At 45.9% G+C, this 24,391-nt stretch overlaps 2 protein-coding genes and 1 long non-coding RNA gene across 5 annotated transcripts; 1 reads left to right on the top strand and 2 right to left on the bottom strand.

Moving 5' to 3' along the window:
• The first annotated feature begins 151 nt into the window (after positions 1 to 151).
• Shbg (sex hormone binding globulin) lies at positions 152 to 15,720 on the top strand. 2 transcript variants are annotated; one of them, XM_076936515.1, is made up of 8 exons: positions 152 to 317; positions 12,997 to 13,088; positions 13,254 to 13,443; positions 13,734 to 13,895; positions 14,085 to 14,244; positions 14,370 to 14,506; positions 14,835 to 15,042; positions 15,510 to 15,720. In XM_076936515.1, exons 1-8 carry the CDS (start codon positions 177 to 179, stop codon positions 15,656 to 15,658), a joined length of 1,239 nt encoding a protein of 412 aa, XP_076792630.1. In that variant the 5' UTR covers positions 152 to 176; the 3' UTR covers positions 15,659 to 15,720. The 2 variants fall into 2 exon arrangements, with proteins under 2 accessions (XP_076792630.1, XP_034363080.1); XM_034507189.2 differs by lacking the exon at positions 152 to 317 and adding an exon at positions 11,870 to 12,798.
• On the bottom strand, positions 8,001 to 10,304 carry Sat2 (spermidine/spermine N1-acetyltransferase family member 2). 2 transcript variants are annotated; one of them, XM_034504176.2, is made up of 6 exons: positions 10,025 to 10,304; positions 9,823 to 9,874; positions 9,564 to 9,647; positions 9,393 to 9,494; positions 9,202 to 9,242; positions 8,001 to 8,889 (listed from the first exon to the last, which is right to left on the bottom strand). In XM_034504176.2, the coding sequence occupies exons 1-6, from the start codon at positions 10,088 to 10,090 to the stop codon at positions 8,722 to 8,724; spliced, it is 513 nt and encodes a 170-aa protein (XP_034360067.1). In that variant the 5' UTR covers positions 10,091 to 10,304; the 3' UTR covers positions 8,001 to 8,721. The 2 variants fall into 2 exon arrangements, with proteins under 2 accessions (XP_034360067.1, XP_034360068.1); XM_034504177.2 differs by lacking the exon at positions 9,564 to 9,647 and having other exon boundaries at positions 8,489 to 8,889; positions 10,025 to 10,241.
• Positions 15,721 to 22,804: 7,084 nt separating the features above from the next.
• Positions 22,805 to 24,368, bottom strand: LOC117710659 (uncharacterized). The gene is made up of 2 exons (XR_004607076.2): positions 24,250 to 24,368; positions 22,805 to 23,068 (listed from the first exon to the last, which is right to left on the bottom strand). It is a non-coding gene; the product is annotated as an uncharacterized LOC117710659 (long non-coding RNA).
• Between the last annotated feature and the right edge of the window lie 23 nt (positions 24,369 to 24,391).

The raw sequence follows: 24,391 nt of genomic DNA on the forward strand, positions 1-24,391 counted from the left end.
GCCTACTGCGCAGGCGCACAGGGCACCCGCCCGCCGCGCGCGGAGCCGGAGGGCCAAGGCGCAGGCGTCTAGGCTAGCGCCCCAGCTCCCGCTCGCCAGCGCGTCAGGGCTTCCACATTCTCTTGCACTCTCTCACGCCCCCTCCTGGTCGCCTCTCTGCGCTTGCGCAGAAAGAGATGAACGCTCTATCAGTACCGTTCCAACCTTCCACTGTCCCTGTCCCTTCCTTTCCCCACCCCACAACACTGGAAGCAAACCAATCAAAGGAAGAGAGAGGCCGCGCTCGCTCCATCGGATTGGACTTCCGCTTCCACAAAGTGAGCCCCCTGGAGCCTGGTCAATTTAGGGACGGGCATGCGCCGGAATGACTGCTTGGTCACTTTCACCACCTTTGTCTTTCTTGGTGCGCACACTCCAAAGGGAGGTGGGGGGGGGGGGAACCAAAAGGCAAAAACTGCCCAGTGCGCAGGCGCTGGGCTTTGGCGTCCAGGCGCATGTGTTGACTCTCTGCAACCACAGGAGAATCGAGAGTCACGGTTCTTGGCTAGAGTAGGTTTTTTCTTTTTCTTTTTTTCTCTTTTTAAAGTTTTGTGTGACAGGGTCTCTTGTGTCCTAGGCTGACCATGAACTCACTATATAGTGGAGGAATAGCCTTGAATTACTAATCCTCCAACCTCCACTTCCCAAGTGCCAAAATTACAGGCATGTCATTGCCATGCTTGCCCTAAATTGATTCTAATATTCTACTAAATTCGATGCCGTATGAAAAACAAAATGACACATAACCTGATACATAAATGCTGAGGAGATTCAAAACAGGAAAAAAATGTCATGGAATAACTTAAACACACACACAACCTGGCCTGGAAATATGGCTCAACCATCAAGCTTAACAACTGGAGTTGTGTTCCTAGACCCACAAGATGGAAGGAGATATCACCCACCTCCTGCAAGTTGTCTCCTGACCATCACACATATGACATAACTCATGGTCACCCACACATATAACAATAAAATATATAGTAATAAAAATAAGGGGTGTGAGCTGGAGAGATGGCTCAGTGGTTAAGAGCACTGACTGCTCTTCCAGAGGTACTGAGTTCAATTCCCAGCAACCACATGGTGGCTCACAACCATCTGTCATGGGATCCAGGCACCTATAAATAAATATTTTTAAAAAATAAAATCAGACCTAGACCTGGGGATCAGGGATCAGGGATCAGTGTTCAAGCTACAGGTTTCCTCATTGGTAGGTTCAAGATTAGAGCTGCAGGCACAATGATTGAAACCATTTCAACAACCATCTAGGAAAGGAAGTCCACGTTTGTACAACACCAATGACACCATCAGAAACTTGAAGCGGCCCAAACTGGCACTCATTGGAATAAGATCACTCTTAAAAAGTGATTCAGGGGCCGGGCAGTGGTGGCGCACGCCTTTGATCCCAGCACTTGGGAGGCAGAGGCAGGTGGATTTCTGAGTTCGAGGGTAGCCTGGTCTACAGAGTGTAGATGCTCATTTCTAACAATTCACATGAGTAAAAATTTTGATGCTGAATAAAAAATAAAAATAAAAAAAATAAAAATAAAATAAAAAAACCGACGACCCAGACCTGAGGTTTTGTTTTGTGTCTTGAGATGTTTTAAAAACCCTGGCTGGTCAGGAACTCAATATGTAGGCCAAGCTGGCCACAAACTCACAAAGATTCCTCACCTGCCTCTGCTCCCCAGTGCTAGGATTAAAGTCAGGTACCACAGGCCTGGCAAATAATACTGGCTTAAATCATTTTTAAATTTGCCTGGCATGGTTAAGAGCACTGACTGCACTTCCAGAGGTTCTGAGTTCAGTTCCCAGCAACCACATGTTGGCTCACAACTTGATAGTGTGATCTGGTGCCCCTTTCTGGCATGCAGGTGTATGTGCAGATAGGGCACTCATACATTAACTAAGTAAGTAAACAAAAAAAAAAAAAAAAAAAAGCCTCACTATTAGGAGCTAGCAAGATAGCTCAACAAGTAAGGATGTTTATTTGCAAGACTGGTAACACCCACAATGTTCTGTGGAGGAGAAAACTGGGATCCTGGAAGAGTCCTGAAAGGTATCCTCTGACCTCAAGCATGCTATGGAAAGGTTATTTCTACACACATATGTACAAAAATAAATGTATGTTTTTAATATGTTCTATTAAGCCAGCTAGTGGTGGTGCATGACTTTAGTCCCACCACTTGGGAGGCAGAGGCAGGCAGACCTCTGAGTTTGAAGATAGCCTGGACTACAGAGTGAGTTCCAGGACAGCCAGGGCTAACCAGAAAAACCCTGTCTTGAAAAAACAAAAAAGAAAAAGCAAATGTTCTATAAGCATAGTAGATATCTTCTGTAATTCTAACATTTGAGAGGCAGAGAAAAAAGAATTGCAAGTGCCAAGGCAGCCTGAGAGACCTAGCAAGACTACAAACATACTAAAAAAATAGAAACAATGTGCTCTGTCAGAGGGCAGACTGCCTATATTATTATTATTATTATTATTATTATTATTATTATTAATTATTATTTTATTATTATTTATTATTATTATTATTATTATTTTATTATTATTAATGTGTATGTGTGTGTGATGTGTAACCGATGTATATGTGTGGAAGAACAACTCTGTGGAATCTAGATTATAGAGTGAAATTGAGGCCCAGTCTGTGCAACTTAATGAGACCCTACCTCGAAACTAAAGGCCACATATGTGTCTAGCTCAGTAGTAGTGCGCTTGCCACAGCAGATGCAAGACCCTAGGTTCAACTACAAAAAGACAAATATTACATATTTTCTCTCAAACTCAGAATTTATGTTTAAATATGTATGTATACACATAGTGACCGTGGAAGCAGGCTATTAGGGAAGACATCCTAATCGGCGGAGGAGGGAGGTAATGCCGTGAAATACAACGTGGAATTTTTTCTCATAGAATCTAGATTCAACAGCATATATACATATATGCTCATACATAAAACATGAAAATGAAAGAGCATCTCCTTGAGGAGACGCGCACCAGAGTAGAAAAGAAATGGGTGAAGGCTGTGGACGGGTATACTATGAGCAAGGTACAGTGACACATTTATTTGATATGTTAATTAAAACAAAATATTCAAAACAGGCTTGAGAACTTTCAGAAAGCTAAATCTGGGAAGTTTCCTGGATAATGGTCCACCTGGACCGGGCAAGGATGAAGGATGCCCCAGCTTAATGCTCCTATTCCTTCATCTGTAACCTTTGCAGTAACATCCTTTTTTTTTTTTTTTTTTTTTCCAGGCAGGGTTTCTCTGTGTATCCCTGGCTGTCCTGGAATTCACTCTGTAGACCAGGCTGGCCTCGAACTCAGAAATCCACCTGCCTCTGCCTCCCAAGTGCTGGGATTAAAGGCATGTGCCACCACTGCCCGGCTGCAGTAACATCCTTAATAATAAACTGTAAACTTGTTTGCTAATTCTGCAGGCCATCCCAGCAGATTCACTGGATCTGAAGAGAGGCTATGGTAACCTGATGTATAACTGGTTGATCAGAAGCATTGGTAAAACAGCCTGGGACTTGGCTTTGGCACCTGAACTCAATGAAACAGGGCTGAACCCATAATCTGTGGGATCTGCACCCTCTCCAGGCAGGTGATATAAACAGTTGAGTTCAGTGACTTCCCATTAGTGTTCACTGGGCTTGGTCTTTGTGTACACACAGGTGTGTGTTTGGGTATTCATGGGTATGGAAGTTAGAAGTCAAGGCTGAAGGTCTTCCTCAAACATTTTTCATTTTTTAAAGTTTTATTATATTTATTTGTTGGGGGCAAACATACCATTGCACAACTATCAAGGTCCTGGAGGCCCTCAGACAGAATCATCCCAGCAGCCTCACTATCTGATTTATGTGTTTGCTTGATTTGGTTTCCTTTTGGTTTTGAGTCATGGCCTCTCTACGTAGCCTTATCTATCCTAGAACTCACAGAGACCCACTGGCCTCTACTTATGGAGTTCCTGAAGCAAAAACATGCTTGACCACCCTTGGTACTACCATTTTGTTTTTTTTTTTTTTTTGAGAAAGGGCCTCTCAGTGAGCCTGGATATCACCCATTCCATGAGTTCCTGTCTCCACCTCTCCAGCCCTGAGATTTCAAGTGTACACTGCAGTCCCAGTCTTTTATGTGAGCATCAGAGATTCAAATGTAGGCCCTCATACTTCCCAGGCAAGGATGTTACTGATTGAATCACCTGTCCAGCCTCTTCTATCAGATTCAGACTGTTGTGTTAAGGTCACAACAGTGTTCTGTTGATGAAGGTGATTGAAAGTTCAGGAAAAACTGAATTTGGGTCTTCTTTAATAGGGTCAGAAGTAAACTCTTGGCTGAGTTGTATTTTAAAAGATAATCAGGGCTGGAGAGATGGCTCAGTGATTAAGAGCAGGTCCTGAGTTCAATTCCCAGCAACCACATCGTAGCCCACAACCACAGCAATGGGATCTGATGCTCTCTTTTATTGTGTCTGAGGACAGTGACAGTGGGCTCACATACATAAAATGAATTAAAAAAAAAAAAAAAAAAAACAGAGGTCTGGAGAGATGGCTCAACGGTTAAGAGCACTGACTGCTCTTCCAGAGGTCCTGAGTTCAATTCCCAGCAACCACATGGTGGCTCACAACCATCTGTAATGGGATCTGATGCCCTCTGGCATGCAGGTGTACATGCAGAAGGAGCACTCATATACATTAAATAAATAAATAAATAAATACTTTTTAAAATAGATGATTAAAAAAAAAATATTGAGTATTGAATGTGGAGTCTATCTGCTGCAGAATCCTGCAATTGGGAAGATATGATTTAATGATCTTTTAAATTTTATTTATTTATTTATATGTGTTTTGCCTGCAGGTGTATGTCTGTGTGGGGGTGCCAGATCCCCTGGAACTGGAGTTAAAAACAGTTATGAGCTCCATGTGGGTGCTGGGACTTGAACTTGGGTCCTCTGGAAGAGCAGTCAGTGCTCTTAAGTACTGGATCTCTTTCTAGCCCCTTGGTTTCTATTTATTAAGACAGGGTTGCAGTGGCTCAAGAGATGGCTCAGTGGTTAAGAGCACTGACTGCTCTTCTAGAGGTTCTGAGTTCAGTTCTCAGCAACCACATGGTGGCTCACAGCCATCTGTAATGGGATTTGGTGCCCTCTTCTGGTGTGTAGGTGTACATGCAGAGAATACTATTGTGTAGATACAATAAATGAATAAATCTTTGAAAAAAACAAAAAAGACAGAGTTGCTTCTGTAACCCAGGCTCAGGCTCAGCTAGAACTTATTGTGGAGTCCAGGCTGGCCATCTAACTCACCCTCCTACCTCATCTTTCCAAGGTTTGGGATTACAGATGTGAGTTACCATGTCTGCCTTTAGATTGTGGAATTTCTGTTGTTGACATTATTTTTAATGTATTTCTTTAACTTAATGAGTGTTTTGTCCGATCATATGCACATGTGTGGGCCTGAGGCCCAGGTATGGATGTTGGATCCCCAGGAACTGGAGCTGTATATTATTTTATACCATGTGGGTCCAGGGAATCAAAACCTGAACCTCCAGAAAAGCACAAACTGTTTTCAGCTGCTGAGCCATTTCCCCAGCCCTTTACACTGAAATCAAACCAGGACTTATCAAAGACTAGGTAGGTACTCTTCCTAGCCCCAGCTAAACAGTTGTTGTTTTGTTTGTTTTTTATGAAAATGTATTTATTTGTGTATTTTATGAATATAAATCCTTTGTCTGCATTCATGCCTGCACACCAAAAGAGGGCATCAAATCCCATTACAGACAGGTGTGAGCTGACATGTGGGTGCTGGGAATTGAACTCAAGACCTCTGGAAGAGGTCAAGACCTCTAAACCTCTGAGCCATCTCTTCAGCCCCACAATGCTTTATCCTTCCTTCCTTTCTTTCTTTCTTCTTCCTCCTCCTTCTTCCTCCTCCTTCCTCTTCTTTTTCTTTTTTCTTCCTGTCCACCCCCACCCCACCCACCCACCCCCCCACAAGGTTTCTCTGTTTAGCCCTGGCTGTCCTGGAACTTGCAGTGTTGACCAGGCTAGCCTCACATTCAGGGATCTGCCTGCCTCTGCCTCCCAGGTGCTGGGATTAAAGGCCTGTGCCACCATACATGACTTTAAAAATCTTTTTTTATTTTATTTTGAGACAGGATTTCCCCAAATCTTTTAAGAATTCTCAAATTGGGCTGGGGAGATGGCTCAGTGGTTAAGAGCACTGACTGCTCTTCCAGAGGTCCTGAATTCAATTCCCAGAAACCCATGGTGGCTCACAACCATCTACAATGGGGTCTGATGCCCTCTTCTAGTGTGTCTGAAGACAACTGCAGTGTACTCATATAAATAAAAAATAAATAAATCTTAAAAAAAAAAAAGAGCCGGGCGGTGGTGGCACACGCCTTTAATCCCAGCACTTGGGAGGCAGAGGCAGGTGGATTTCTGAGTTTGAGGCCAGCCTGGTCTACAGAGAGTTCCAGGACAGCCAGAGCTATACAGAGAAACCCTGTCTCAAACAAAACCAAAAACCAACAACAAAAAGGAATTCTCAAATCTTCTGCCTCACCCTTCTGATCATCTGGGATTATAGACCTGCACTACCAGACTCCATTCTGGATGAACTGTCATTTTTACATCTACTTTTTACTATGTGTCTGGGTGTTTTGCTTGTGTGCATGTCTGTGCGCCATGAGCATGCAGTGCCCATGCACCACTAGAGTGAGCCATGGCATCCGCATTCTTGTGTCTCCACATGCAAGTAAATAAATGTAAAAAAATAAAAAAGGAGGGCTGGAGAGATGGCTCAGCAGTTAAGAGCACTGACTGTTCTTCTAGAGGGCCACAGTTCAATTCCCAGTACTCACAAGGCAGCTCCAAGATCTGACACCCTCACACAGACATGCATGAAGGTAAAATACCAATGCACATAAGAGAAAAAAAAATTTTTTTTTGTTTTTTTTTTTTCGAGACAGGGTTTCTCTGTATAGCCCTGGCTGTCCTGGAACTCACTCTGTAGACCAGGCTGGCCTCGAACTCAGAAATCCACCTGTCTCTGCCTCCCAAGTGCTGGGATTAAAGGCGTGTGCCACCACTGCCTGGCCCTGGTTTCCTTATTTATTTTTTTTAAATGATTTATTGCCTGGCCCTGGTTTCCTTATTTATTTTTTTTAAATAATTTATTGCCAGGCCCTGGTTTCCTTATTTATTTTTTTTTAATAATTTATTGCCAGGCAGTGGTGGCACACGCCTTTAATCCCAGCACTTGGGAGGCAGAGACAGGTGGATTTCTGAGTTCGAGGCCAGCCTGGTCTACAGAGTGAGTTCCAGGACAGCCAGGGCCACACAGAGAAGCCCTGTCTTGAAAAAAAAAAAAAAAAAAGGAAAACAGGGCTGGGGACATAGCTCAGTTGTTAGGTAGTGTGCCCTCCTAGCAGGACGAGCCCATCCCTAAAACCTCCATGAAGTGGGCATGGTGGGAATGCATGCTATCTTGGCACTCCAGCAGAGCATCAGAAGTTCAAGGCTGTTCTTGGCTACACAGGGAGTTGGAGGCCAGTCTGGGCTAGAGACTGTCTCAAAACAACAAGACAAAAGAGGACTGAGATGGTGGCACACGCCTTTAATCCCACACTCTCAAGGAGAAAGCAGTAAATCTGGGAGTTCCAGGCCAGTCTGATGGTCTACACAGTGAGTTTCAGACCAGCCAGAGCTACATAGTATAGACCCTGTCTAAAAAGAAGGCAGGAAGGGGGTGCTGGAGAGATGGCTCAGTGGTTAAGAGCACTGACTGCTATTCCAGAGGTCCTAAGTTCAATTCTCAGCAACCACATGGTGGCTCACAACCATCTGTAATGGGATCTGATGCCTTCTTCTGATGTCTGAAGATAGCAACAGTATACTCATATACATAAAATAAACAAATCTCTTATATTAAAAAAAAGAAAGAAAAGAAAAAAGAAGGAAAATAACCTGTTTATTGTTTCCAGTGTTTTAAAGATTTTGGTTTTGTTTAATTTTACTTTATTGTAGGCAATGTCCTATTAGTAATAAGGAGATTTACAAAAAAAAAATTTTTTTAATAAAACAGGTCTCACTTTTCCTGGTGGGCCCCAACCCGAGCTCAAGATTTTCGAACTCCCACCAGCTTGCTCCCCAGTACCATGCCATCACACCTACCTGGTAGAGATTGATTAGTTAAGGGGAGGCAATTGCTCCTTCCTAGTGTCTTTGAAATGCTGACAGACACGCACGGACTGTGGCCTTTAGTGCATCAGTCCTAAAATATCTTTGGGTTCCAAAGATGACTGACAAGCTGGATATACCATTGTCTATTTTTGTTCTTTTTTCTATATAGCAGGCTAGAGGCAAGACTGGGGTGCCTAGAGTCCTTGGGGCCCACCAGTACTGTCCAGTCCTCATCAGAGCAATATTCAAACAGAAGGTTTTCAAAATGGCTGCAGCAGCCTATCCTCCGCCCATCAGGGCAAAGAAAGTATTTTATTTGTGGTTCCTAACAAGGCTTCTCCCCCTTACTTCCACTCTCCATATACTTCAGAAATCTGCACCCTGGGAAGCCTCTGGATGAGTGCCTGTCTGGGCCAGTGCCTGTGGATATGGTCTTAGGAAAACTTGATATGGTGATCCCAAAGAAGAGGCAGGAAAGAGAGGGGATAAGTCAGCATCTTGCCAACTCCCTCATTGCCTCTCCTTCAAATCGAAAGGAGAGCCAGCCTTCTGATTCGGTCAGGTCTTGAGCCCCTAGAAACTTGTACAAGTTCACAGCCTTCTTGTTCCAATCCAGAACTGCCAGGCGGAACTGGGAGCACCCTTTATGGAGGGCAACCTGTAGGAGAAAACATACTTACTGCCCAGGGCTCAGAAGAGAATGGCTGGGCAGTGGTGGTGGCTCACACCGTTAATTACTGCAGAGGCAGGTGGACCTCTGATTTCGAGACCAGCCTGGTCTACAGAGCAAGTTCCAGGACAGCCAGGGCTACACAGAGAAACCCTGTCTTGAACAATAACAAAAAGAAGACAAATCTTTCTCATCCCTTCATACAACCTTCGATACTCCTATTTGTTTGTTTGTTTGGCAGACTGGCTGGCTTTTGTGGGGGGGCAGTAACTAGTTTGTAAACCCCACCCCTTTGCTCACCTCAGCCACCTTTTTGATTATTTTGGTACCAATCCCTTGACCTATAGTGGAGAAAGGGACAGGAGGGACTATTATTTGAGTTGAAAGGGTATCAAAGGAAACCATAGGCTGAGATTGAGGGGAGGGAATGGGTCTGAGGACTATTCCGTGGGTCTGTGGGCACTCTGTCCACCCTTAGCCCTAGCCAGTACCCCGATATTGCGGCATCACATAGATGTCTTCCAGATAAATGTTTCGTCCCGTCCATGTGCTGTAGATGAAGTAGTAGAGCCCGTAGCCCACGACAAGGGACCCTGAAAATGAGAGAGAAGGGTAAGGCTTCTGGGTGGAAAGACAAGGAGGATGCCTGGAGGCTTCCTTACCTTGTGGCTCCCCAGGCGCTGGGATAATCTCTGCCACCAAACAGTGAAAGAAAGGGTTCTCTCCAAAGCCATCTGCTCTCAGGGCTATAGAGATTGGAGGTACGACAGAAAAGACGGGGGTGGGGGGGTGGGGGGGGGAAGGTCGGCGAACTGGATTAAAGCCCAGTCCAGTAGTTACTATCCTAGGAATCCAGCTTTCCACCCCCTCAACCCCCACACCTCCGTCTCAATCAAGACCCAGGTGCACAGCCCCACCTACCTTCTTCACTGATCTTCACCTGATGGGACAGTTTCTCGAACTCTGCCAGTTCCTATAACGGGGGTATCAAGACAACTTAAGGCAGGAAAGCCCTGATGCTCTGAGAACAGGGTCCAAAGGCACACCCTTATTTCTGATTCCCCCACTCCAGCCAAGCTCCTCCCAGCACCCCTGGCACTGATTTTAAACCCGCAGTCTTCACCCGGATCATCCTCATAATGTCTCCACAATCGCTCTCCCTGGCCTCTCGGATTCTCGTGGAAGCCATCCCGAGCTTCACTGTCAAAAATCAAAGACAACTCCCACGTCAGCAGAACCGCGGAAAGGGCCTGAAGCTGAGGTCTCAAACGGCTGGGAGCGAGAAGCAGAAGAAATGCTAGAAGCTCCCAGCCAGGATTCTGGCACCAACCAGTCTCAGCCCAGAGGATTAGCCGGCCTGGTGGTCTCCTCTGCCAGAAAAGGCCTTCTAGCTCCAGCCAATCAGCTTGATGGTTTCCCACCCCCCCCCCCCGGGTCCCGCCTTGTCCCGCAGGTCCCGTGACTGGGCTCCGCGGCCGGACTACTTAAGCTTCCTGTTCCTCCAGCCTGTGTCCCACGTACCCCAGGCCTGAGAGTCCTCTCCTATGCTGCTTTAGTTAATGTATGCTCCAGTTAGCTGCTTTAGTTTTTACCCTTAGCTGTCTAATCATTGGGGCACCCCAGACTCTGAGGGAGCCTTTCCTATAGCTGTCTTTGGTAGTGGACACCTTGTGCTCTGCCTCTGGCAGCTTTTCCTCCCTCCCTCCTCCTTTGATTCTGGGCATTAAATCCAGTACCTCTGGACATGCTGGAAAAGCCCTACACTTGCTTCCTATAGCTGTTTTGTGGCTCATAATGTTGTCCTCGAAGGAACAGTTGTGTTTTAACGTTTTGACATTAGATCCTGTAACAAATCCTTGTAATTAATAGTAACAGCAGGTCCATTATTCTTCTCTCTCTCTCTCTCTCTCTCTCTCTCTCTCTCTCTCTCTCTCCCCTTTATTTCTGATAGGGTCTTCAGGAAGTGGAAGATTTTCCTGGATATGTGGCCCAGGCTAGGCTCAAATTTGCTGTGCAGCCAAGGATGACCTAGAATTCCTGATTTTCCTGCCTCTACCTCCCAAGTGCTGGGATTATGTATGTCACCATATCTGACAAAGCCTCAAACCTTTGATGTTCTGGGCTCAATACCCCTTGTTCTCCAGTAGCAACTGGAACTACAATCTTGTGCCACCACATCCGCCTCTTTAAAAAAAAATAATTTTAATTTAATTTAATTTATTTATTTGAGACAGAGCTATGTAGTCTTGGTTGGCCTAGAAATGCCTATATAGAACTGGCTGGCCTCTGTCATACAAAGCTCCATCTGCATCTGCCTCACAAGTGCTGAGAATAAAGGAGAGTAAAGGTGAATTTGGTTCTTAGCACCCAGATCAAGAGGCTCACAAACCAAGCACCTGTAAATCCAGCTCCAGAGGATCCAACCTCTCTTCTGGCACCTGCAGCCTCATCCCATAGATCTATACACATAATTTAAAATTAATCATTGCTGGCCTGGAATTCCCAATGTGGACCAGGCAGACTCCCAGAGATCCACCTGCCTTTGCCCTCCCAAGTGATGGGATTAAACCAGTGTTCAACTATGCTCAGCTAGAAATATTTGTTGCTTTTTTCATTAGTGCACGCACACACACACACACACCTGTGTGTCTGTGTATGCTCCTGTGTGTGTGTGTGTGCGTGTGAGTATGCATGTGTGTAATGTGCCTGTGTACACATGTGCACATGTGTGTATGTGGTGGTCAGAAACAATTCTCAGGGGGCCATGGAGAGATGGCTCAGGGGTTAAGAACACTGACTGCTCTTCCAAGAGGTCCTGAGTTCAATTCCCAGCAACCACATGGTGGCTCACAACCATTTGTAGTGGGAATCTGATGACCTCTTCTGGTGTGTCTGAGGAAAGCAACGGTGTACTCACAGTAAATAAATAAATAAATAAATAAATAAATAAATAAATAAATCTTAGGAAAAAAAAAGAAACAGTTCTCAAGAGACATTTTCCTCCGTCTGTTGTGCGGATCCTGTGGAACAGACACAGGTCATCAGGCTTGATAGCAAGTGCCTTTACCCACTGGACCATCTACACTCCCACTACCTTTTAGAATAGTCTTTCTGTGTGGTCCAGACTAACCTTGAACTCATAATTTTACTGCCTCAATCTTCCCAGTGCTTGGGTTGTAGGCAGATTTCTTTTTAGTATCCAGAGAGTACACAGAGAGACAATACTTTCTTGTGAGAGCAACCTCATAGGTCTGGGAAAACTAAGGGAGGCATTCACATTGTATCCCGGGCATTCTGCCTACATTGTTTCAACCTCACTCCCAGCAGCCCCACAGAAGAAGGATTATGTTCCTCATTTAACCCACAAGGTCACTGAAGCACAAAGGTGAAGCGTGTCTCCCTAGGTCAGTCAGCAAGATATCTGGATTCCACACCTCAGTGTTAGCCTTGACAGGGAGGATTGTTTCCAGATCTCAAGTGAACCTAGGCAGCCTCCGCCTGTGGGAGGAAGGCTTGGAGGAGCCACACCAGATAATAGTGGAGGAGAAGAGATGTTCTCTATGATCTCTTGGCTGAAGGGGATACTAGTGGAGGGACTCTGTCCCTCACCTCATTTGCCTTCAGAGGGGCCGCACAGTCAGGGTCAGTGTCCCTATCTCCTGCCCCCCTTCTTCCCCCGGAGCAACCTTTAACCCTCCACCACCCATGTGCAAGGCTACCTACCCCCACTGGTTCTCCTCAGATAGTCTGAGCCACTAGGTGGACGGCTGGCTGCTAACTATGGAGAAGAGAGACTCTGGGGCCTCCTTGAGTTCGCGACTGCTTCTGCTGTTGCTACTACTGATACCGCCTCCTACCCATCAGGGAAGGGCCCTGAGACACATTGACCCTACCCAGGTGCAAAAAAAACAATGGGATAGGATTCTCAGCCTCTGTGTATTTAAATGAGCTTGATTTTAGCTCTGTCTTTCCCCTTTCTCTTCTCCTCTGACCCTGTAACTAACTGTAACTTTCTGTCTCTGAAATGTCTTTGGTCAGCTTTTTTTTTTTTTTTTTTTTTTTTTTTTTTTTTTTTTTTTTTTTTTTTCCTGACAGAGTGCTCAGGACCCTCCTGCTAAGTACCTCAGCAATGGCCCAGGACAAGAGCCTGTCACTGTTATGACCATTGACCTCACCAAAATCAGCAAGTATGGAAGCCACTTGGCCTCTTAACCCCGTCCTCTGACCTCCCCTCCCCACCCCATCTGCTCTCTCCCTTCCCCTAACCGTTCCCTGCCACCCCCCAGTTCCTCTTCCCCAACCCTGAAACCCCACACATCCCATACACAGTCTTCCTTTCTGTGTCCTCCCAGACCCTATTCCTCCTTTGAGTTTCGAACCTGGGATCCAGAGGGAGTGATTTTTTATGGGGACACCAATGCTGAAGATGATTGGTTCATGCTGGGACTTCGAGATGGCCAGCTTGAAGTCCAGCTGCACAATCTCTGGGCTCGGCTCACAGTAGGCTTTGGCCCTCAGCTGAATGATGGGAGATGGCACCCGGTAAGTGAACTCTGCCTCCGTGGGGAGGGGTCACCTTGATGTGATCTGAGGAAGAACAGGAGCATCCCTTCAACATGGTCCTCTGTCTCAATGACACACAATCCCTGTGAAGTAGCTATTTTTGTCCCTATTTCATTAGATGGGAATCCCAAGGCTGTCAGTCAGTATGTAAGCAACACAGTCTGAGTGAGCCAAGCATGTGTCTTAAGAGCATCTTCTTTCAGCTGTACTAGGCTGCCTCTGAGACTGGCTCAGGACCCTCTCATTCTGCTTCTGACCACCTCCTGTAGGTGGAGCTGAAGATGAACGGGGATTCACTGCTGCTGTGGGTGGATGGAAAAGAGCTGCTATGCCTGAGACAAATCTCTGCATCCCTGGCTGACCATTCCCAGACCAGCATGAGGATTGCACTAGGGGGGCTCCTCCTCCCCACTTCCAAACTTCGCTTTCCGGTAACTGTATCCCAGGGCTAAGCTATGGGAATCTAAATTCAGGTTTTGGGGAGAAGTAGGTTGAGCAAAAGCTACATGGGGAAGAGCTAACTACTTTTGTTTCTAAGGAAATTTGCTACAGTTTGGAGTTCAGATGCCCTAATTCCACTTCCCAATAATTTCCCTCCCTTCTACTCCCATCGACTTCAGCTTGTCCCTGCCCTGGATGGCTGCATACGTCGAGATATCTGGCTGGGCCACCAGGCACAGGTCTTAACCTCTGCCCACACTAGCCTTGGAAATTGTGATGTGGACGTGCAACCTGGACTATTCTTCCCTCCAGGGACCCATGCAGAATTCAGTCTCCAAGGTAGACTTTAAATCTCTTTCTCCTCCATGGCCAGCTCTGCCTTCTGCTGTCTCTCTTTAACACCATGCTCATCTCTCCATAAAACCCAAGTTTTAAGGCCTGAGGAGGATCATCTCTCCCCCTAGACATTCCCCAGCCTCACACAGACCCCTGGACCTTTTCTCTGGAGCTAGGATTTAAGCTGGTGGATGGCTCAGGACGACTCCTTGCTCTTGGGACAGGAACAAATTCTTCTTGGCTTACCCTTCACCTCCAAGACCAAGTAAAGGGACAGGGCGGGACGGCTATATGTAGTGGATTATGGGGACATGAGGCAAGGGGGGCTTTTAATAGTAGGTTTGAGGAGGCATTCTGATCAGTGTGGACAGCCTAGGACATATCTTGTAGTTGTCCACAAAATGCAAACAGCTTTTACCTAGAATGCATGTTTATTTGGGGCTGGAGATTGTTTCATAGAAGGTCAAACCAGGAAGCTACATGGGAGTATAGATCAGAGGCCCCGAATTAAAGTAGCTAGAGGGACTACAGGGTGTAGCTGTGGCTCATTCTTTCCTGTCTTAATGCCTGTCTCTGCCCCCCACCCACTGCAGAACATGGTTCTGTCTTCTGAAGCAGAACCTAAACTAGTTTTACCCTTGGACGTGGGACTCTCTCTTCAGCTGAAGCTGGATCTATTCAAAGTGGCCTTGAGCCAAGGACCAAAGATGGAAGTCCTTTCTATGTCTCTTTTGAGACTTCCCTCCCTCTGGAGACTCTGGTCCCACCCTCAGGGACATCTCTCCCTAGGGGCTTTACCAGGTAAGAGAAGGCCATATAAGTAAGTTAGCTGAAGGAGAGAGAATACATTCTGAGGAGAAGGAAACGCTGGGAGGAAAGAGGGATGGCTTGTGTGGTGTTTCTCAAGCACGGAGTGCAAACCTATCATTCATGAGGACTGTGGTTTTATAACTAGAAAATTAAACTGGAATAGAAAGGGGGAACAGGGGAGCCAAGCTCTCTCTCTCTCTCTCTCTCTCTCTCTCTCTCTCTCTCTCTCTCTCTGTGTGTGTGTGTGTGTGTGTGTGTGTGTGATATAATTTACAATCATCACTAGGGAGCAGGCAGGAAGAATGCCTATGCAAGGCTAGGCTAGCCTGGGCTACATAGCAAAACTCAAGTCTTAAAAAAGAAATCTTTAAAAGGGCGAGAAAGTGATTGTGGAAATTCAGACTGTGAAGCTGGAGCTCGGGTCTGAGCCACCGTTTTGCACCGTCCCCCTCCTCTAGGAGAGGACGCTTCTCCTTCCTTTTGCCTGAGTGACCTTTGGGTACAAGGACAGAGACTGAATATAGACCAGGCCCTGAGCAGAAGCCAGGACGTCTGGACTCACAGCTGCCCTCAGAACCCTAACAATGACACCCGCACCTCCCACTAACCTCTTTTGAGAAACAGGCATGGTGGCGCACGTCTTTAAAAATAAAAAAGGAATGCAACTGACTCGTTTATTCAACAAGTATTTACTGTGCTCTGGCAGTGGACCAGGCAATGAGGCAAGCAGTGAGACGTACTGAAGAGCAAAACAACCCGACTTCCTTTGGATGCTCAAGGACCCACAGGATAGGCAGGTTTGCTTCAGGGGGCAATGAAAGTGCACTTCAAAAGTTGTGCAAGTGCAGAGACAATGAGCTATGACATAGTCAGGAAGGCATAGAGTTTTCCTGAGGATGTGGTGTCTTAGGCTGAGCCCCAGGAACAGGACCACGGACACACACACACACACACACACACACACACACATCACTTTCTGGAAGCCAGGAGCCTGCTCTCTTCTCCAACACCCACACTCTGAGACTCCAGGTTCCCATCTCAAGTCAGTATAGAAATGTGTCTGGGTCATTCTGATCTTTGGCATGGCCACTGCTGTCTAGGGAAGGGGCAGCAGGGGGCGTAAGAGTGTCACACAGAGATGGGCCAGGAGTTCTGGGAAAGACCAGAAAGGAATGAAAAAGAGCTCCGAGTGCAAAGCTTTCCTTGCCTGTGGGAGGCCCTGGGTTCAGTCCCCAGCGCAGCCAAAACAGGAGGGAAAGACGGGCAGAGGGGTCAAAACAGCAACCCTCCTAGTTTCGTCTTTGTAGCTGTCCCAGAGGCGTTTGTATTTTCCCATTAAACAAACAAACAAAAAAAGTTTGTACTGGTTCGAACTGGAAAGAAAAGGCAGATTCAGAAAAGTTTCTGCCATCAAAGAGTTTAGGGAGGGATTGGGGGCGATTGCTCCCACGGTTGTCTAGCAGCGGGGAACCCAGGATGGGACTTGTAACTTTGCATAAAGTGGGCGTGGTGCGAGTATGTGGAGAAGGACTTCCGGAAGTTTGTGATTATCCTCTAGAAGGAGGCCTGCCTGTACTAGAATCCACCTGCCGGGTCTGGTTTTTTTTGTTTTGTTTTGTTTTGTTTTGTTTTTTGTGGTGCTGGAGATGGAGTCAGATGTGTGCATGCTAAACACCACCACTCTACCACTACAAGGACATCTGTAGCATCTGTAGCCAGAGAGCCTGTCTAAAAATCAAAAGAGAATGTGGTGGCCCTCACTCTCCAAGGGAACCTTAATGCCCAAGCCTCAGGCTCCATGTTTCAGCTTTTTTTTTTCAGATTCTTTGTGTCCTAACCGCCAAGGAGTCCTCAGGCTCCAGCCTGTCGTCTCTCAGTCTCACTATGCTGCCCTTGCTGCCCTGGAACTTGTTAAGTAGACCACACTGACCTCACATGAAGTTACAAAATTTCTCCTGACTGCCACAGGAGTGAACCACTATTCCCTTCCTTACTCAAGAACTTGGAAACAAGCCGGGCAGTGGTGGCGCTCACCTTTAATCCCAGCACTTGGGAAGCAGAGGCAGGCAGATTTCTGAGTTCGAGGCTAGCCTGGTCTACAGATTGAGTTCCAGGACAGCCAGGACTACACAGAAAAACCCTGTCTTGGAAACAAACAAACAAACAAACAAACAAAAACCAAAACAAAAAACAAAACAAAACAAAAAAACAAGTTAGTTTCATGGGGTACTAGAGAGAGAAGAAGCCCAGGGTTTCACATATAGTAGGCAAACACTCAACCAACCACCAAGCTACATCCTTAGCCCCAGCCACCCAGTAACCCAAAGCCATGGGATCTCACTCCCTGGACCTACTATTCGCTTCCACAGAAATCAGCCAGACTGTCCAGACTGAGGAGGTCCTAGCAAAGCCCCTGCAGTGGGAGGCACAGAGCGCATGCCCAGCCTTGCTTCCCCCCATTTTGTTCCTGTAGACTCTCCTCCACCCAGTCAGCACTGTTTGCAGAAGAGTCTTCAGCATGTCTAGGGAGTTCTGATCCTTGGTTTGTGTTCAGGGTCAGCTTTGGCCACCTGGGGCATGTTCCTTCAACTGATAGATACTGTGTATCTACCACTGTTCTGGCTTCTGGATACTGAGACCACTCTGGTGAACAGACACTGAGGCCCTCTGGTGAACAGACACTGACACTACACTGGTGAAATGGACACATTCACAATCCTTGCTGGTGTGGATCTCACAGAATGGTGAGACAGGAACAGTTACATACAGGAAACAAATAATTCTAACCAATAGTAGGTGGCTCATGCCTGGAATCTCAGTCTTTGGAAGGCTAAGGCAAAAGGGTTACGGCAAGGATAGCCTGGACTACAGAGACCCTGCCTAAAAACTCAAAACAAACCAAATAATACTTAGGTTGGTAACTCAGTCTGTAATCCCAGCACTTGGGGTTAGGGAGGTTGGTTCAAAAGGAGCAAAAACTTCAAGGGTCATTCTTAGCTATATAAATGGAAGGCTAACCTGGAGTATATGAGACCCTATCTCAAAAAAAATCAAACAAGGGGACTGGAGAGATGGCTCAGAGGTTAAGAGCATTTGCTGTTTTTTCCAGAGGATTGAGATTCATTTCTCAGCACCTACATGGTGGCTCACAACTGTCTATGACTCCAGTTCCAAGGGATTCAACACGCCTTTTGGCTTCTATGGGTACTGCACATACTTGGTGCATAGCCCTGCAGGCAAAAACATCTATATACAAAATTTAAAAAAAAAAAAAAAAAAAAAAAAAAAAAGAAAAGAATCAGGCTGGATGTGGTGTGCATGTCTTTAATCCCACTACTTGGGAGGCAGAGGCAGGGGGATCCCTTGAGTTCAAGGCCACTCTGGTCTAAATAGTGAGTTCCAAGCCAGCCAGAGCTACATAGTGAGACCTGTCTCAAAACAAACAAACAAACAAACAAACAAACAAACAAAAACTAATAAAACAACTCCCCTAAAATGCACCATTTCAAACAGTAACTATAAAGGGAGCAAAAGCCAAGACTAGAGGTAGGAAGGAAAGGCTGTAGTGGGAGGGACATCAATCAGGTGATCAGAAAAGGTCAGTGAGACAATGTCAGTAGAGTGGAGACCTGAATAATGAGAAGTCACCAGGCAGAGGTCTCAGGTGTTCACAAGCAGGGAGTGATGGGTCCACGTGGGCATCCATCAAGGAGGGCTGAGTTCTGAGGGGTTGGTAACTTCCTGACTCTGTGTGCTCAGACTATTTTAGGGGCTGCTTTCCCTCCTCTGCCTCTTCAGTGCTCTCTAAGACACAATGCCTTCAACCTTTCTTCTACAGTCTGCCCTAGATTCCAGGATTCCTGACCGCAGTCCAAAGCTGTCTACAGTCTTTCATTAAGACTGACTTTGCTTTGACACAGACTTTGCCAAGCCCCCACCAAGGGCATCTACTGTGCCTGCTCAACATCCCTTGTCTTCTCCAACACCCACCCCCCTCCAAAAGAAAAGTTTCCAGATTTGGCAGCACACCCTGAAGCCCTCAAGGCTGGCCTACCACACTGATTCCACCCTACCACCCTATCCACTGCCTCTTTCTCTCTCCCTCCCTCCACCCCCCTGCCCTCTGTCCTCTCTGTTTCTCTCTTCTCTCTGTCTCTCTCTTTCAGCTAACATTTATTAGCTGCTGACCGGATGCCAAGTGCTGTATTAGGTCATCTACAGAGATTCTAAGGATGAAGAAGACCTGATAATGTCCTTGTAGCCCCTGGGTGTTCAGAGAGATACATATGTAAAAGCTATTTAAAACAAAAAACACAACTTTTTTTTTTGTTGTTGTTGTTTTTTTGTTTTGTTTTGTTTTTTTGTTTTTGTTTTTTTTTTGTTGTTGTTGTTTTTTTTGAGACAGGGTTTCTCTGTGTAGCCCTGGCTGTCCTGGAACTCACTCTGTAAACCAGGCTGGCCTCGAACTCAGAAATCTGTCTGCCTCTGCCTCCCAAGTGCTGGGATCAAAGGCGTGCGCCACCACTGCCCGGCCGGCTTCTAATTCTGTGCAACTGAAGATGAGCTGTGGACACCTGATGTTCTGCATCTACCCTTTGAGCACTCGGTCTCCAAGTGTGTACCACTATGGCGGACTATTTATACAGTGCCAGCGCACTATACCTACTAGGCAAATACTCTACCCACTGAATTACATTTCTAGGCTGAAATATGCTTTCTTGATTTTTCTGCTCCTTCCCACTCCCTCCAGGCAGGGTTTCACTATATAGTTCTGAACTCACTATATAGATCACCCCCATGCCCCACTTTTATCTAGGACTATGGGTCTGCTGAGAGTGCTTTAACACTGAGATGCATTCCCAGCCCCTAACAGAGATAGCTAAAGGAGAAAAACAAGCTCTGGTCCTGGTGACACACACCTTTAATCCTAGCCTGGTCTACAAATCAAGTTCCAGGACAGCCAGGACTACACAGAGAAACCCTGTCACGACAAACCAAAGTAGATGAAGGAAGAAAGGAAGGAAAAAAGGAAGGAAGAAAGGGAGGGAAGGAAACAAAACCCCACAAACCACTGATATCTCTGGGACACCAGGGAACCTAGATACTAATTTCATCATGGGGATGAGCTATTAGACGTGTGAAGTTGAATAAATGACTGTACTCTCAGTCCCCACCATTAATTTTAGACTGGGTTTAATTCTGTAACTCTGGATGTCCCAGAAGTCACTAGATAGACCAAGCTGGTATTGAACTCAAAGACATTGGCTTTCCTCTGTCTCTGGGGGTGCTCTAAAGATTTGGTACAATCATTTAGGTAAAAATATCTACGACGAATGTTTTTGGCATACGAAAAGTGCTCAAGATGAGAATTCGATTGTTTGGGTTTTTTGTTTGTTTGTTTGTTTTGTTTTTCTGTTTTTGTTTTTTAATTTAAGTCCCATTTAGTTTTTGATGAGTAAATCTGAGGCTGCTAAGTCTAGAGAATGAGGGGAGGGAGGGGATGTCACGGGGTTGAGCCTTGGGCAGACAGAGATGGGAAGAAGGTAGGTTGGGGAGGCTCCTTGGGTCATGTGATGAAAGGCCTGGTGTGTCCTGCTGAGAGTCTGGGCTCCATCTGGTCAGTGCAGAACGGTTCTGTTTTATCTAACTGTTTTGTTTTAGTTGAGATAAAATACAAGCAACGTAAAAATCACCATCCTAAGCATTGCCAAAAGTGTCATCTCAGTAGCATAAAGAACATTTATACATTACACAAATACCACCACTATCCAGCCACAGAATTTTTTTTTTAAGTGCTAAGGAGCTACCTTAGTACCTCATGCGTGCAAGGGAAGTACTCTCCCAGTGAGCAGTCCCAGAAGGTTCCTTTCAGCTTGCAAAGACTGAGCTTTCCTAGCCTTTGTCTTTGCAAAATTCCACCTTGTTTAACTCATTCATCTAAATCCTGGACTCAGGGCTGGATGGCTCAGCAGGTACTGAGCTGCTACCAAGCATGGCTGGCTGAGTTTCATTCCTAGGGCTTACATAAAATGTGTGGAGAGAACTGACACATTGTATTCTGACTTCTACACATACACACACTACACACACACACTACACACACACATTACACATACACACTACACACACACTACACACACACATTACACACACACATTACGCACACACATTCACACACATACACACACATACACACACACACACATCCTAGAATTAGGAGGACACAAGGGAGCATTATGGACAGTCTCTGCTTCTGGGACAGTGAGGAGGGGCAGCCATCTATCTCCTTCTTCCTCTCTGGAGATCCTGGATGGAGGGGTTCCAAAAGAAGAGTTATTTTCTCCTTTTGCTCCTCTTCTGCTTGTGATTGAACCCAGGGCTCTGTACATAGAGGAAAGCATTGTACATACCTATGAACTATAGCCCCAGCCTTAAGGTTTGCCCCTAGGTCTATCACAGGCTCTTCTGGATCTCCCCTTTCTCAGCTTGTCTCCCTCTGAGTATGGGTCACATGGGTCACGTGGGTCACACATGATGCAGAACTCCTCCCTCCCTCCTGTCTGCCCCCTCCTTACCTACAGAAGACAGAAAGGGAGAAACAGACATCCTACTTGGTGACCTATCTCTAGTGCCCAGAAGGTATTCACCCTCTCTTTCTAAGAAAGTGAGCCCGGTGCCCAGGGTAGAAACTGAGACAAGAAGCTGAAGGCTACCATAGGCTGTATTTGCCTTGGGGTGTGTGTGTGTGTGTGTGTGTGTGTGTGTGTGTCCGTGTCCATTTTAGTGTTCTTTCACTGGAGAGATCAAGTGGCTTTCCTGGGATTTCTTGCAGAAGAAGCCCTTCCATGTTTAAGCTGAATTCAGCAACCAGCATTGTCTCATTAAGATAAAGGCCTACTCTCAAAAAGCATAGAGCCTAGGGTCGGGGAGATAGTTCAGTGGTAAAGTATTTGCCAATTATATTTAGGGCCCTGGGTTTTGGGCCTCAGCACTGGGGTGGGGGAGGGGAAGTTTACAATGTAATGACAGAGACAAAGCATACAAGTAAGTTCATGATCCATGTGCTCAAGAGAAGAACTCAGGCGGCAGCCTTGCTCCCTTTCGTTGCCTCATCCCCGTTGTTGTTTACTCGTCCTACTTCTAAATAGTTTTTAACTCATTCTCATATCTCCATCTTCCACCTTGATATCCTTATTCAAGTCAGCTGCCTCTCTTACCTAGAATACTTACACGCTGTAATGTGTCCAAATTGGCCTTGTTTCTTGTGGCTGCGTGCGTTGCGTGCATGTACACACACACACACATATGTATATGGAATTATGTGCCATAATGGTAATATATCTAATATTTTATTTATTCTTTGAGAATCTTTTGAACATATACAATGTATTTTAATAATATCTTCTCATATTCTTCTCCAATTCCCCCAGGATGACACCCACCCTCCCAAACACACACACACACACACACACACACACACACACACGGGCTTTATTTTTGCAACAAGTTTTCTCTATTAGCCCAGGCTGGCTTCAAATGTTATCTTCACACCTTCAATTTGGGTTTCCAGCATGGATTAACATATCTGGCTCTTCTTTCTCCTCCTCTTCCTCCTTCTTCCTCCCTCCCCCTCCTCTTCTTCCTCCTCTTCTTTTTCTGAGTTTGGGTCTAGATATGTATGCTGTCCTGACTGACTTTTAACTCCTGACCTCAATCAATCCTCAGTCAATCCAGATATGGTCACCATGCCTGGTACATTCATTGAATTTAATTATGTCATTTTGCAGTTTAAAATGCTAGAATTACTTCCATGATACGTGGTGTAAAATTAAAATTACAATCAGACATAGTCATGCACACATGTAATTTCAGCAGAGGAAGGCAGCCCTGGAGCTGGATATGATGGTGCACACCTGCAATCCCAGTATTCAGGAGTCGAAGCAGGAGAACCAGGAGTCTAAATAATCCTTGGTTATTTCAGACCAGTGTTCCAGACCAGCCTGGGTTAAATAAGATCCTGTCTCAAGAAATGAAAAACAAAAAAACAAGACAAACAAACAAACAAAACACAGTACTTTCACCACCAAGAGTAATAAAATATCATAGTGGCATATTTTTATAAATCCAGAATTTGGGAGGCAGAGGCAGGAACGTCTCTTCAATGCCAGCCTTGTGTACAGAGCCCACACGGTAGAAGAGAACCAATTTCTATAAATATGGGCCATGGTGCTCCTGCCACAGAAAGAAGTAAAGATAATGGTCCCTCTTCTTTGTAAGCTATTGGGCTGCAACTTCAGTCTAAGGGGCTTTAACCCGGCTTCCTCAGAGCTGCAGCTTATGTTGGTAAACACGGACCTGTCAGTGGGGGCTGGGAGGCAGGACATATGTAGACCTGGCTGTAGAACTAGGATTAGGGACACAGGGAAATTCTGGGGCCTCAGATAACTTTAGGAATGTGGCAGAGACCCCGGTCATGGAGAACAGGTAGGTTCTAGAAGGAATCAAGAAGAAGGGCGTCCTGTGGTGGCTTCTATCCCATCCCTCTCTGTGTTCTAGTTTCTAGGCTCTTTATTTGTGTCTGGAGCTTGCTTTTCTTTCTTTCTTTCCCTTCTTCTTCTCCTTCTCCTTCTCCTTCTCCTTCTCCTTCTCCTTCTCCTTCTCCTTCTCCTTCTCCTTCTCCTTCTCCTTCTCCTTCTCCTTCTCCTTCTCCTTCTCCTTCTCCTTCTCCTCCTCCTCCTCCTCCTCCTCCTCCTCCTCCTCCTCCTCCTCCTCCTCCCCCTTCTTCTTCTTTTTTTTTTTTTCGAGACAGACAGGGTTTCTCTGTGTAGCCCTGGCTGTCCTGGAACTCACTCTGTAGACCAGGCTACCCTCGAACTCAGAAATCCACCTGCCTCTGCCTCCCAAGTGCTGAGATTAAAGGCTTTTCTTTATTCCTCTCACATTCCGCCCTCTGTTCTGGAGGCTTTCGAAGTAACTCTTAGTAAATCTTAGTCTCTTTAAAATCCCTGCCCCGAGCCCCCTACTTTTGAGTGCGAATCAGCTTGTCTTTCGGTTTGAGCCTCTTAGGGTTTTTTATTATTATTATTATTATTATTATTATTATTATTATTATTATTATTATTTTCTTTTTTCTTTTTTTTTCAACTCTACCCAGACTCACCCTCTGTCTTCTTTTCCCACCTAGTTTCAGTACTATACCTGGGATCTGGGGTAAGGAAGAGCCGACAAGTACCAAAAGACGCACGAGGGGGCGGGTCCAATTCCTCTCTATATTTGCATATGTATGAGGTCTCCTGAGCGAGCAACGAAGAGGCGGGGTTCCTAGGGGGTGGGTGGGAAG

Source organism: Arvicanthis niloticus, chromosome 6 (assembly GCF_011762505.2).
Source record: "Arvicanthis niloticus isolate mArvNil1 chromosome 6, mArvNil1.pat.X, whole genome shotgun sequence".
Taxonomy (NCBI): Eukaryota; Metazoa; Chordata; class Mammalia; order Rodentia; family Muridae; genus Arvicanthis; species Arvicanthis niloticus.